This window comes from Poecilia reticulata, linkage group LG16 (genome assembly GCF_000633615.1).
Source record: "Poecilia reticulata strain Guanapo linkage group LG16, Guppy_female_1.0+MT, whole genome shotgun sequence".
NCBI lineage: Eukaryota > Metazoa > Chordata > Actinopteri > Cyprinodontiformes > Poeciliidae > Poecilia > Poecilia reticulata.
In genome coordinates, this window is record NC_024346.1 from 20,671,664 (window position 1) to 20,685,512 (window position 13,849).

Sequence of the window (13,849 nt, forward strand, 5' to 3'; positions counted from 1 at the left end):
CACTGTAAAGAGGCAGTGGGCCCATAAATGTAATCAGACAAGAGCCAACAGTAGCACCATTAGTGGTGTGGAAGGGAAGATGGGGTTCATCGCTCTAAGAGAAGCCTATTAGATTGATTATAGGTCAGAGTTAGATATCTGAACAAAATACGTCTTTTAAAACTAGTCACACCCAGCTGGACTCTTCTACATGTTGCATCAGAAATGTTGGTGTGTTTTCTTTTGATTTGTTAGACCAACACAAAGTTGTGAATAGCTGAGAAGTAAAGTAATGTATAAATTTAAATGTGTACTAATAATCTAAAATACAGCACAGTTTTATATCGGGGAGCTCTGATTCAGTGCTTTACATTTAAGTCCCTGCCAGGTTTCCACTTCTGCAAGCTGCCATTTTTGCCTTTTCTTTTTAACAAACTAAGTTCATTTATACTAAATATAGAGCTTCTATAAACATACATTATCATGTTCTGCCATGGATTCTCATTTATATTTACATCTGGACGTTGTTCATGTGTTCATGTTCTAACACATGACCATGTTTTGATCTAAACCATCCCATTGTTCTGTAGCTCTGGCTGGATGCTTAGGTTCATTGTCCTGCCACAAGATGAACCTCCTGTCTTAAAAATGACTTAAGAAAACAAGCCGAGTGTTTAATGCCATCTGTTATATCCAAAGTAAATGCAAATACAGCAGATAAAACTGAAGTTAATTTGCTAGATTGCGACTATAAGAATTTCAGCTTGTTTCAAAGTTTGCTGAACCAAACCTGCACAGACTAATGTTGGAGCTATTTTCAAGTGATAATGAAAATAGTTCATTTTCACTTTGGTGTTGATGTGAATTGATAGGGCAGAATGTTGTTTTCTGTGAAATTATTTCTCTACCCAGATAGGAATTGGACGCTAAGAGCATTTTCTCTCTCTATGCCGAGAACTTATTCGCCGTCTCCGTTTCTGCACAGGTGGCTGTCGCTCAGTTCAGCGACGACGCCCGGACTGAATTTCTGCTGAGTTCCCACGGTAACAAGGAAGCGCTGCTGGAAGCCATTCAGAATATCAGATACAAGGGCGGGAACACCAAGACAGGTTAGAAGAAGTTGTTATTAAGATTACTGTGGTGATGCTCTCATTTTCAAAGGAGAGCACCAACGCAACCTTGCAGTTTGTCTTACATTAGTCTAAATTTACCTCTGATTTGTGAAAACAGTCCCATAAGATTTTTGCAGATAGTAGTTTCCCCTCGTAAAAACCAAATATTTAAATTGGGAGAACTTGGAGTCCTCAGGTAGTCATAAAATATTGATGTTGGAAGTTGGAGCTGAAATCACAATATTCCCACAATGTCTTTTAAAACTAACTTTACTTCTCCAAGTGAATGTTTTCATTCATTCTGGACCAGTGGGAAGGATCCAATTACGCTCCAACCAGTAGCTGTTTCTAGTGTGGAGTGACACACTCCAAACAGCTACTGGTTTTCTTTCATCTGGAGTCAGGAAGGAATATTTCCTCAAGACAATCAAGCTTCATTTCCAAACCTGAAATGTTGTAAACTTTGCATGCTTTGGAAAATGTCTATTTGTTCAAGCAGCTCTCCATTATGTCTCCATCTTGCACCCTGACACACAACTAAATTCATTTTAGTTTTTGGTGGTATTGTTCATGAAATGATGGCAAGTTTTTTTTTTGTTTTTTTTTTTAAATAGCATCAATTAATACACAAATAAGTTTTAAAAACCTATTTAAGTATGTGATCATTTAAACAGAACCGAAACCACAATCAATAGATTTATTTTTTTTTTTAAAAACACCACCAAAATGCATGTCATGACAATCTATTCAATATTTCATTGAATGTAAAAATAAAAATAAGTAAAACATGTTTTTATGTTTTATGGAATCATTGTTATACTCCTGTGTTGCTGCGTATTGTGAATTTATTAATTTTGTCAGACTTTCGTATCACAGTCGATGGGCTGCTAAATATGATCTGATTGGTTTGCTATGAGCATTTATGCTCCACTTACCAAGCCATAGTGACATTTTATTATGTCATGATAGACTGTTGCATAGGAAATATGAAGTAATAATAAAAAATACTAAAATAAATGTATATTTGCACCATATAATTAGTGCGTTTAATACATTGACATAATAATAAAACTGCAAAATGTTTTTATGACACACTTACCATACTTCTATTTTAATTATTACATATATCACTATTTTATTACTTGTCTGTTTATTAGATTCTGGCAGCTTTGAGCTGTTAATCCTGAATTTTTTTTCTCTTTTTGTTTAACCACACTGCTGCCAAAAAGCGGGTAAAATCTATCCAACTAAATGACTTCACTCTACAGCCATGCTATCACTTTCTGCAGGAGGAAAATATATTAATTCCTGGTCAGGATGCATGAGATGATCACGCCTGTAAAATTGGGGCGGATGTTTCTTCTGTACCAGGACACATGAGACTGTTGTCAATAATTCAGCTGGTTTCTGCTTTTATTGGCAATCCTGGTTGTTAAAAGCACTTTAATTCAGCGGACGTGTTAAATTTGTGCTCAACATGTTTTTCTGTCCTTGAAAAACAGAAAATTGTTCAAGGCCTCTGCAATATATAGGTGACATTTTTTTCCCTTTACATGCATCTATCTTCTGCCTCTCTTGCTTTGTTTCCTTCCTTCTTTCCATTTTTCTTTTTCTTTTATTTGGATCCCCATTAGTTGCAGTTCCTGGCATCTACACTTCCTGGGGTCCACACATTCACCATAAACAACTGAAAATACATAACATATATATCACAAAAATCAAAGTAACTACAGAAATAAACAAATACAAAACATAGGGCATAGACCAAAACAAATTATGGTAATTATAGTACAATAAAAAACATTCTGCAAAAGGACATTCACTTCAATATTTTGTTTTCAGCTCTGCAAATCCTTTCTCCATTTGCTTACAGCTTAAAAGACGGAAATGGAGCGAGTGTTTTAGTTGACAGGACAGAATCCAAACCAAATGTATGTGGAGTACGGCAAAGCAGAAAATGAACCATAATATTTCATCTTCAGACCACAGAGGGGTGAAAGAGAATCAGCCGAGGTTCGGCTAATGCTCAAAGACACAAAATCAATCTTTCTTTCTCTTTGTCTTTGAGCATTACAAAAACTGAAAGTTAGAGAAATTAAGTTTTTATCCTTGAGCTTTTTAAATTTCCCACTCTGAAGTTTTTGTTTTATTGTCACCAAATCATAAAGCAGGGCTGTTTGAATTATACAAACATCTCATGTGTTTCAGAGTTAACTGCAAGAAGATGCAGGGATTCGAAGTAATGTGAAAATGACATCCATAACACTAACAGCTAGTTTAATTTTAAAATCCAAAAATTGCTGTTGGTGCTTAAATTAAAAATGGTTTGCACAAATTTGCAAATGATTCATTCCCTTTCATCACATTTTGTCACATTCCAACCAGAAACCACATTGTGTTCTACTGCAATTTTTTTATGAGAGGTTAGATATTTTTGTCTATTTTGTTTAATATTTTCTAAATCTCTGTCAGATTGGATGAAAAACATCTGCTAACATAAATTTTCAAGTCTTCCCACATATTGTGCTGGATTTAGGTCTGAATTTCGATTGTGCATTTTTAGAAAATTGCACTGCATTGTTGCTGTACGAGTGTTGTTGCCCTGGATGAAGGCGAACCTCAGTCCCTGACTTTTGAAGTATCTGAATTTTTATGGGTCTGGAATTGCTCTCTTTAGCCCCTTCCATCTTTCTGTCAAGTTTATTTGTATAGCACATTTCAGAAAAAAGGCAATTCAAAGTCCTTCACATGATACAAATGTAAGACAATGAGCAAACAATAAAAACGTTGTGAAAAGTTGCTGTCAAGAGTAGATATAATCAATGGCCACTTATTAAAAAAAGGCAACTCTAAAGAAATGCGTTTTAGTCTTGATTTAAAGGAACTCTGTGTTTCATCTGTTTTGCAGTTTTCTAGAAGTTTATTCCAGATTTGTGGAGCATAAAAACTGAACGCTGCTTCTCTACATTTGTTTCTGATTATGTGGGATGTAGATCAGACCAGGACCAGAAAACCTGAGTGGCCTGGATGGTCGATCCAATGACAATATTATTCAATGTATTTTGGTGCTAAGTCATTCATGGATTTATAGATTAACAGTAATATCTTAAAGTCTATTTCCTCTGAGTTAATGGAAGGATTTCAGGGTGATGTGCTCCATCTTCCTGGTTTTAGTGAGGATGTGAGCAGCACTGGTATATTTACTTGAGCTGTAGAATCCTCTTTTTCTTTCTTTTTTGCACCAACATATTGAAGATCACATTATCAATGTCATAAAATGTTTCCTAAAGAGTCGGTACTGTAATAGATAAACATTTTGGCAGTGACACAAAAGTTATTCTTCGCTAACTCTGTCTATCGAAGACAGACTAAAAGACAAAAGGTATTTAATTGTTGAGCTTTTCAAACCTGCTAAAATTAAATTGTAGCCCTACATGAAATTATCTTTTACTTTTCTCTGTTTTTTGCATTTTCAATGCTAGAACATTTGGTCTGTTTGTTGAACACAGAGGGAATATTATTAAACAATATGCTTGTGCACCTTCAATTTTGAGCTAGTGAAATTGTGTTGCCAAGTTACAACAATTGGAACAGAAATTTTGTGTTTCGCTTGATGGCTTGGCATAATTTATGAAGGTGAAATATGTTCTCTTTTCCTGGACCGTTTAACTACACCATGTACAAAATATTTTTCTAACCATTTCACACCACGCATGTAAAAGAAGCTGCCTCTTTAAAAACACTTTTTTCCACTATTAGTAGTGCTATTAACATGCTAGAAGAGCAGTTTATTAGGGGTGATATTCCAGTTTCTGGCTTCTTATAATGAATTTATTCATCAGGGCATTAGTGAACCTTGCTTAGATAGCTGCTATGTAATGTTATTCTCTCTGTTCCTGCATTTGTGAGTGTGTATTTTGACTTTCTCACCCTGTGCGTGATCATCCTTCAGCCTTGATAATGCTTAGCTGTGCAGTATACAGACATTGGGGATGTTTTTCCGTATTTGTTATCAAAAGTCTAGCAAGAAGACAGTGTGTGTTTGTATGTATTGTGCAAATGGTGGAAACTACCATTATGAATTTTTTTATGTTTCAGGAATGTATTTATTTATATTTATTATGAATTTGGATATATCTGGGAAAGAGATGTTCATGGTTTGCTTTTCTTCTGGCAGATAGATTGTACGTCTATAAGGTAAAGATTATCAATAAAAGCCACAGCTTACTGAGGAAAAATAAACAGTTGCTGCTGGTTTCTTTCTTACTCAATAAACTTTTCCCTCTTAACACTTTTTGCATATTTTTAGCACATTTAAGCAAAGCCTTAATAATCGATAACTGTGATAAATTTACGCATAATAATCCTGAAAATGACTGAGATCCTTTCAAGCTTGCTGTATGACGTATTGATAAAATATAAACTTTAGTACAGTTCCCCCAGTCAAATTGAACCAGATCTAACACCAGATTGTGCTAACTGCTTAGCATGTAAAAAGCTAATGTTAAGGGAACAAACTCTTATCTAATGAGAAGTACAATCTTAACTAAACATGACTCACTGGCATTACATTTAATGCAGGTATATTTTACCATCTTGTGATTTCTGCTGGTTTTTGACCCAACAGGCTGGGTCATATTTTGTGTGTGTGTGTTTTGTAATGGTATCTCTCTTAGGTAGCAGATACAAAGCTGACAGTTACAAAAAAATTCTGTTTCTTTAGAGAATGACTCCATTTTGATAAGCGACATCGGAAGACAAACTACCTTGAAAAGTGTTCATTTAGACATTTCCTCATCCTCTCTTTCCCTGTTCTGGTCTTTTCCGTCTGAACCCTCTCCATCAGCCTCCATCGCCCGGCCCCCTGCTCCATCTGATAGCTGCCCTCCTCCCGGTGTTGTCTTCTGTGTCTCTTCATGCCTCGCTAGCTGCTGCATTTCTAGACATGCCTGTCACGATCAGTGTGTAGAAACAGATGTACCGCTCACAGATGTCTGACATCACAACGTTTTACAGGCTGACAGCTTTGTCATTTGTCATCACAGACAGCTTCTTGAAAAAGTGGAGAGAGAGAAAGTAGTCTGAAAGTTTTGCTTGAAGTTCAGGGACAGTAATAAATGTGCTGTATTCTATTAATCAATTTATGGTTGTTTATTAAATTTCTGCAACAATTAGAGTTTATTATCTCAACTCAAACACATAAATGTCCCTTGCAGGATGATTAACAATGACCCCATTTAAACTGATTATGTAAATAATGATGTACTAAATTGGCACTAAAATTAAAAAACTGCCTGCGTGACAAGATTACACTTCTCACTTTCTATTTGGTAGAATCAATTACTTGTAGTTCACTTCATGGGGCAAATGGTGAGCTGACAGGAGAAATACTTCATTTCTGCACATTATTAAAACTAGTAGCCAGTCTACTGCTGTGCTGTGGTGAGTCGAAAGCCCTCCCTTGTGTAAGATTTATAAAATTTGCTGCGATGTGTTCACAGACGTGGCCTTTATCAGGGGTGGGTCTGGAAACCTTTTAAAGCCGCCTAGACATTTCACATTGAACGATAAGGTTCATTACCAGGTGATCGGACCTCAAGATGTGCGAACTTTGTGTAATGTTCTGGCTTAATGTTAAAGCATCCAACACGACATGTTTGTGCTAGTCTCAATCCTCAGTGCTTAGGTCATCACTTCTCTGACATTGTCTTGTAAGGCTAATTATAAAAAGCTTTAACTCATATCCATGTAATAATGGCTTCGCTCAGAAATGTGCCTGATTAATGCCATTGAAAGATGAATTAATCATAGTGGAGGAATTTGAGGAGCCATCTTTGTCGTTTCCCTGATGTTCATTTTATGCTGCCCCTTTTGGATCCAGTATAAAGTAGCATCAGTATTTACTTGGTACATGTAATATTTTTGTTAAAGTGATGGTGTAAACTATCATAACAGAACAAATGTTATTAAAGGCACCCATTTTGAATAAGGATTTACATTATTTGTAAAGCAATTTCAAGCGTATTTTTTTCTTCAAGAAGGGTTTTTTATCTTTTACTTAATAGTCTTTTTTTTTTTAGATTGGAGATTATACCGTTATACAGTAGTTTGTTGACTTATATATTTTTTTAAAAGTTTTCAGACACTTCCCCTTGAATTGATTCTGAAAACAATGTCACTGAAAAAAGTTCTGCTGTTTGAGGAGGTTGTAAAGACATCAAAGCCATAACATGGATTTATTAAAGTAAGCCAACTGTGGCGATGCGCTCATGAATGAACTTTCATGGTGGGTTTGATTTAAAAGATGTAATTATGTGAGGGGGCTGGTTCTGATGAAGGGAGTGTCAGCAACTCATTAAAACGGGAACATAATCAGCAGAGTGAGGAAAAAGCCTTTAATGTCCAGGTTATACAGTGTGATGCACAGAGAGAGAGCTGTGAATCAGGGATTAACTAGAAAAGGCTGTGGTGTTGTCACAGTAAACTTAAAAATGACTACAGAGAATCTGCTTGTTTTGAAGTCTCAGGATTGGACTAGCCTGCTTGAACCAAAATCCTCAAATAAAAGTAAAACAACAAGGATTTTCCTCCTGATTCAATTACAGTGACTTCTACACTTACTTTAACTTTGCATTAAATTATTATAATTTACAAAATCATGCAAAGTTGGCACTTTTAATGAACTTTTAATGTAACTTTTAGAGCAATTTTGCATTAAAAGTGTCATTATTCACCGAATGACACTTCATGACAACTGTCATAAACATTCATAAAGACGTCTTTATGTTCATGACAGATGTTACGTCATGTTTATGACAGTGTCATGTCAGTCTTATGCACACCCCTTCAAATAAAGTGTTACCTATAACGTTTAATTTGGGTACATTTGCTTACTGTAAGGCAGGCAAAGCATTCATTTAAGCAAAAAAAAAAAAACACATTTAAATCTAAATGTCTTATTTGTCTTTTGTTTCCCCCTCAGGTCGAGCCATCAAGCATGTGAAGGAATCCATCTTCACGCCAGAGGCCGGAGCCAGGAGGGGCGTTCCCAAGGTCCTGGTTGTTCTGACTGATGGACGGTCGCAGGATGATGTCAACAAAGTGTCAAAGGAGATGCAAATGGAGGGTGAGTGCTTTGATTCATCAAGTGTAGAAATGGTTGATTACAACAGGAATGATGTCACACCTGAGCTTAGCACGTTTGTGGATGTGCACTCTAACATGTCTATTAATAGTTAATAATAAACAAACTCCTTGTTTGACTCTGTTTCATAATGCTTCTTAAACTACCAGTGATATTTAGTTTAAGTCTGTTTAGTAGCTGTGAAACTCAATAGATTTCTACGTTCGTTTTAATATTTTATTTCCATTTACTCCAGACTTATCAGAAGACGTTCTGTTTTATGCCACTTGTAGGCTACATCATCTTTGCAATCGGCTTTGCGGATGCAGACTATGGAGAGCTGGTGAATATTGCCAGCAAGCCCAGCGACAGACACGTCTTTTTTGTGGACGATCTGGATGCTGTGAAGAAAATAGAGGAGCAGCTTATTACCTTCGTCTGTGAGGCAGCCACTGCCAGTGAGTGACACCAGCTTATGTTTTAAACCCCAACCGAATCCATGAATCTTCAGGGAAAGAGGCGTTGTCTAGAGTTTATTTAAATGCTGGATGATGATGGTCATAAACTCTTTGTCTTTCAGCTTGTCCATCTGTGCTGATGAGCGGCAACACGCTGGCAGGTGAGAGATTTGATCAAGTGAGCAACACACACAACGCACAGACTGGCGGAGGCTCATTCGCCGTTAAGCGAACAGCAATAATGACGGCGCAGACGAGACTTGTTGATAATTATGTAGGTAATAATCTCACTGAGAGAAAACTAACTGTGGTTTTCATGATTCTGCTCCAGGCTTCAAAATGATGGAGAAGTTTGGCCTGGTGGAGAAGGAGTACAGCACCCTGCCTGGAGTTTCTCTGGAGCCTGGTTCGTTTAACAGCTTCCCCTGCTACAGGTTACACCGCGATGCCCTGGTGTTGCAGCCCACCAAGTGAGCAAGAGCATATCAAATACACGCTGTGTAACACATGGTAGAGCAAATGAAGCTTTAAATGTAGCTTTTTTTAGTCTGCCCAAAGATGTTCTATCCGCTTTAAAGCAAATATTGGTTAAGGTTGCACTTGGGGAAAGTGCTTTTTTTTTCCTGTTTTTTTTTTTTAAAAGATACAATATCTTTCAAAATCTTTTTACATGGTGTGGGATAGTATTTTATGGTCTTTTGAAACCAAAGTTGAATTTTAAGATGCAGATAAATGTAATTCTAACACAAAAAAATGGTCATTGCCAAAAACCCCACCATGCCCTCAGTGCCAATACTGTGCTAACACTGTTGGCATGGCGGGGATAGGGTTAGGGTTAGTTTCTTTTCTACAGATGGAATTGTTTCTTTTTGTTTTGTTTTTGTTTTTGTTTTTTTAGTCAAGATGGAGGAAAATATAAACAGGGCCATCAGTCATGATCTAAAACCTTCAGACATCTGATGGGATGTTGAAGATGAAAAATGTATTTTATTTTTCTCCATCAGAATGGGGAGGCTTATTCATGAGGGACAAGTTAAAGTTTTAGAGTGACAAAGTCAGAGAGCAGAACTAAAGTTCAATCTGATAGATCTAGAAGATGGTTTCAAGACAAAGCAGACGGATATTTCTAATCCTCAGTGTGGGATGGTAATAGATTATTTCCAAATTACACTTTTTTTTTATGTGCGTCCACATTATTTTATTTACTGATCAATGGGGATCGTGGTGCGGTGGCCAGATTAGCGCCCCATAGATCAGCAAATAAAATAATCCGGATGTACTCTTACGTCAGTGGTGACTTCCAGTGTTTATTGTACTCTTGCAGTTTTCTTTCCTATGAATAAGTTAAATGTCAATAATAGTGTTTCAAACGATTCAGTGGGGTTTACAAAAGAGAGTTCGGTTAGAATGTAGTAAAAAAATAACTCACTTTATTTGAATTCCTCATAAATTTAATATGTTTTTTGTTTTACCATTTTAAAACAGCTCTTAATGCAGCTCAGAGAGGTACTACATTCAAATAAATACATAAAAATTTATGTTGTTGCCAGTTACCACCAGGGAGCATTTATCTAGAGCTTCCTTGCATGAAAATAGAAATCCTTTGTGTAGCAAAGGTAATTGGAGGCTTTTAATGGCTTCATTTGAGCTCCTGTAATGTTTTCCTTTCTGTGATGTTGTCATTTCAGGAGCTTTTTTTCCCCAGTTTGTGCTGTCAACAGGCTGTAATTGTACCTTCCTGTTGTGTGATTGCTCCATTTTTTAAAACTGTCAGCAATGAACAGTTAGGAAAGTTTAGGGTGGCATTAAAAAACTCTCATGCTCAGAGGCAGTTATTCAAAACACGGTGGGTTGTTTGATCAGAAAAAGGCAATGGATGCGCAGTCTGTCTATAGCTGCAGAGAGCGCTCCACCAGCAGCTGCAGCAGCTGCAGCGAGTCAAAAGGCACTTGTAAAAGACTTCCAGAGGCTATGTGACTCTAAGGCACGGCTCAGCCCGCTGTGTTTCTCTGTTTGTCTGCTCCACAGGTACCTTCACCCTGAGGGTTTGCCATCTGACTACACCATTTCTATGATGCTCCGTTTGCTCCCTGAGACCCCGCAGGAGCCCTTTGCTTTGTGGGAAATCCTCAACAAAGACAATGAGCCGATGGTGGGCCTAATCCTCGACAGTGAGTCTGAATCGCTGAAAGTTTTTCTGCTCTCTTTTTTTTTTTTCTTTCCTTTGGTTTTACTGCTTTTTTTCAAGTAAGCCAAGGAAGTTCACAATTTTGGAAACAAAACTGCAGAAACACAGCTGAGAGTATCGCTTTTAATCCCATCAAATGTTCTTGACCTTTATCTAGAGCAGTGGTAGGTAAACTCAGCCTTCAAGAGCTACTGTCCTGTACATTTTAGACATGTCCAATCTCCAACACAGCCGAGTTGATGGCTGAAAGTTTTACGGGAGGTTCTGGTAATGAGTCTTCTCGTTCGATTCAGCCGTATTGAGCAAAGCGAACACCTAACTCCTGCAGGACATCGACCATTGAGGACTGGCATCGGACACACCACACCTGATTTAAGCATTTTGTTCCTCCAAATAATTTTACCTCTTAAATCTTGTAACTTGGATTGAACTCAAAGCTCACATTGCAACTCTTATCTCCAAATCACTGAAGTACAAAAAAAAAAGAGAGGAAGTTCTTCAGGAAGCATTTTATTTTGCTTGTGATATTTATACAAATGGTATCATTGAGATGACTTGTTTTTCCAAAAACAGCATAGCTGAGTTAAATCCAAGAAAAGTTAATTCTGTCTGCAAACGTGAACTTCCTCTAACCTCGTCCCGCAGGCTCTGGGAAGACGCTGACATTCTTCAACCACGACTACAGAGGAGACTTCCAGACTGTTACATTTGAAGGACCAGAAATCAAAAAGGTTTTCCACGGCAGCTTCCACAAGGTGCGTGTTGCGGACAAGTATCTTAAACCATTTCGTTTAAAGTGTGGATGTAGCCTGAAATAAAAATGGGCCCTGAATAACTTTCTATATCCTTTTAACGTTTCTACTTTGTCATGTTATGCAAACTTAAATGCGTTTGATCAGAATTTTATTTGAAGTATTAAAGCCACTGAAGGAAAAGGATAAAGGATTATTTTTCAGAAATGTTTCACAAATAAAAATTTGACCTTTTAATATGACACCCTTTGGTAAAAGTGTTCCAAATTACAGCTGTTCTTTCACAGGTTTACCAGAAAACATTAATGAACAAAAGCCATCACGATATCCAAGGGAAACACCAGGCTGGTCAGGGATAGAGCAGTCGAGAAGGTTATGCAGGTTTAGGTTATAAAACAAGCTTTTATGATCACCATTATCTGAGTGTGACACAAGTGTAGGTATAATTTAGAACATGATTGTCAAGCCGAGGGCGCTTGTCAGAAAAAACAGCCAAAAGGCCTCTTCAGACCCACAACTCAGCTGGGAGAATCTGTTAGCAGAAAACCATCAGACATATTTGATATTATCCAAGGGTCATGTAAGGGACAGAGGGAAACAATTGTGAGAGAAAACCTGATATAATGCAAAAAACTAAAGACTGGGGCAGTGGGTCGCCTTCCAGGACGATAATAACCCCAAAAACACAGCCAGAGCTGCAGAGGAACATTCTTTTCCTGATCCTCATTGTCTTTAATTGTATAATGTATTATCTATTTGTATCTTCTTACTTCAATAATTTCTAGTTTTTATTAAGCAGTTAACCAGTTTTATCCGCTGTACAGCAGTTTCTGTTTCACCTATCTGTATGCAAAGTGATCTACAATTGCAGATGATTGATTGAATGATGGGTTACAATCCAGACCCGAATCAATAAATTGAGATTCCGTGGCAAAACTTGGAAAATGGATGTTCACAGGCTCTCCCATCTGATCTGACTGGTGTAATTTGCAAAGAAAAATTTGTGAAAAATTCAGATGAGCTGATGGAGATATCCTCCAAAAGGCCTGCAGCTGTAATCATATGTGGTTCTGTACAGTATTGACTTGGGAGGCTTAATACAAAGTCCATACTTTTAAGATTTTTAACTGTGAAAAAATAAATAAACCAAGTACCTGTTTAGCTCTACAGTTTACTTATGCACTACTTTGTGCTGGTGTGTCATAAAAAAAAACAATAAAGTACATGACGTTTGTGGTGCAAATTATAAAAAAACTAGAAAATGGTATGAATACTTTTGCAAGTCCCTGTGAAAGTTAATAAGGACCAATTTCATAGTGCACTTGCAGATACACAGGACCAATTTCATAGTACACTTGCAGATAAACCTTTCAACTGCAGCACAGAAACTGTGCTGAACAGAGGGGAGCTGGACTGTAGGTTACAGGCAGCTGTGAAGCACAAAAACAGGAAGATCCCACGAGTATTTTAATGTTTTTGAAGTTGTACATTTAGGCTGGGGAGATTTCAGAGCCTCGTGGGCTGAGAATTGTTCTCTTTTTTTTTTTATCAGCACTGTTTCAAAGTTTTAACATCCAACTAAAGAGCCCATCTCCCTCCTCACGGCCCGTCTTTACTGATTTATTCATATTTTAACTTTTATTTATGATTGAACCACACACACGGGAGTTTGAGAAAACCAGATCTCTTTTCTCTTTCTAATTTAGCTCAGCCCCGGTGGGTATACCATTAAGCTGAATTGTTTCTCATTTAGATATTTTAATAAAGTAGATTTTTATGTAAATTTTGTGGTATCGCACAGAATAAGCGGCACCAAAGTCCAGGGAGATTTCTGTTGCAGAAAAACTTTTATTCCCGTTTATGAGAAACGACTAAAAATGAAAATGATAACATAAACAATAATGCAGGTGTGGAATAAATTATTTGGTCTCCACAGGCTCAATAAATGATCAACCCCCTTAAAATGAAGATATTCAATCCTCAGAGATCTTGTCTGAATATCTCTAACTGGTTAGTTCTAAGAAACTTGTTGACTTGAAATAAAGCATTATTCTTCTTTAAGGAGGAGCTGGTTTATACTGTCACTACTTAAAGTATATTTTTTTGTTAAAAACAACCTCGCAGCCACCCACCAGCCTCCAGTTTTCCATTCCTTATCTCAAAATGTGCGGGAGTAGCTGTCCATCATTCAGTCTTTTGCCTTTGTTGGCGAACATGGCAATGTTCAGAGCAGGAAC

The 13,849-nt window shown here is 37.1% G+C and overlaps 1 protein-coding gene across 4 annotated transcripts in view; it reads left to right on the top strand.

Annotated features, from left to right (window-relative positions):
- col14a1a (collagen, type XIV, alpha 1a) overlaps positions 1-13,849 on the top strand; it is a 122,162-nt gene that overhangs the window by 71,174 nt on the left and 37,139 nt on the right. For all 4 annotated transcript variants that reach the window (XM_008432271.2, XM_008432273.2, XM_008432272.2 and 1 more), the window contains 7 exons: positions 965-1,088; positions 8,074-8,217; positions 8,508-8,672; positions 8,795-8,833; positions 9,004-9,142; positions 10,701-10,843; positions 11,506-11,615. In XM_008432271.2, coding sequence (XP_008430493.1) covers positions 965-1,088; positions 8,074-8,217; positions 8,508-8,672; positions 8,795-8,833; positions 9,004-9,142; positions 10,701-10,843; positions 11,506-11,615 — 864 coding nt within the window. The remainder of the gene's footprint in view (positions 1-964; positions 1,089-8,073; positions 8,218-8,507; positions 8,673-8,794; positions 8,834-9,003; positions 9,143-10,700; positions 10,844-11,505; positions 11,616-13,849) is intronic.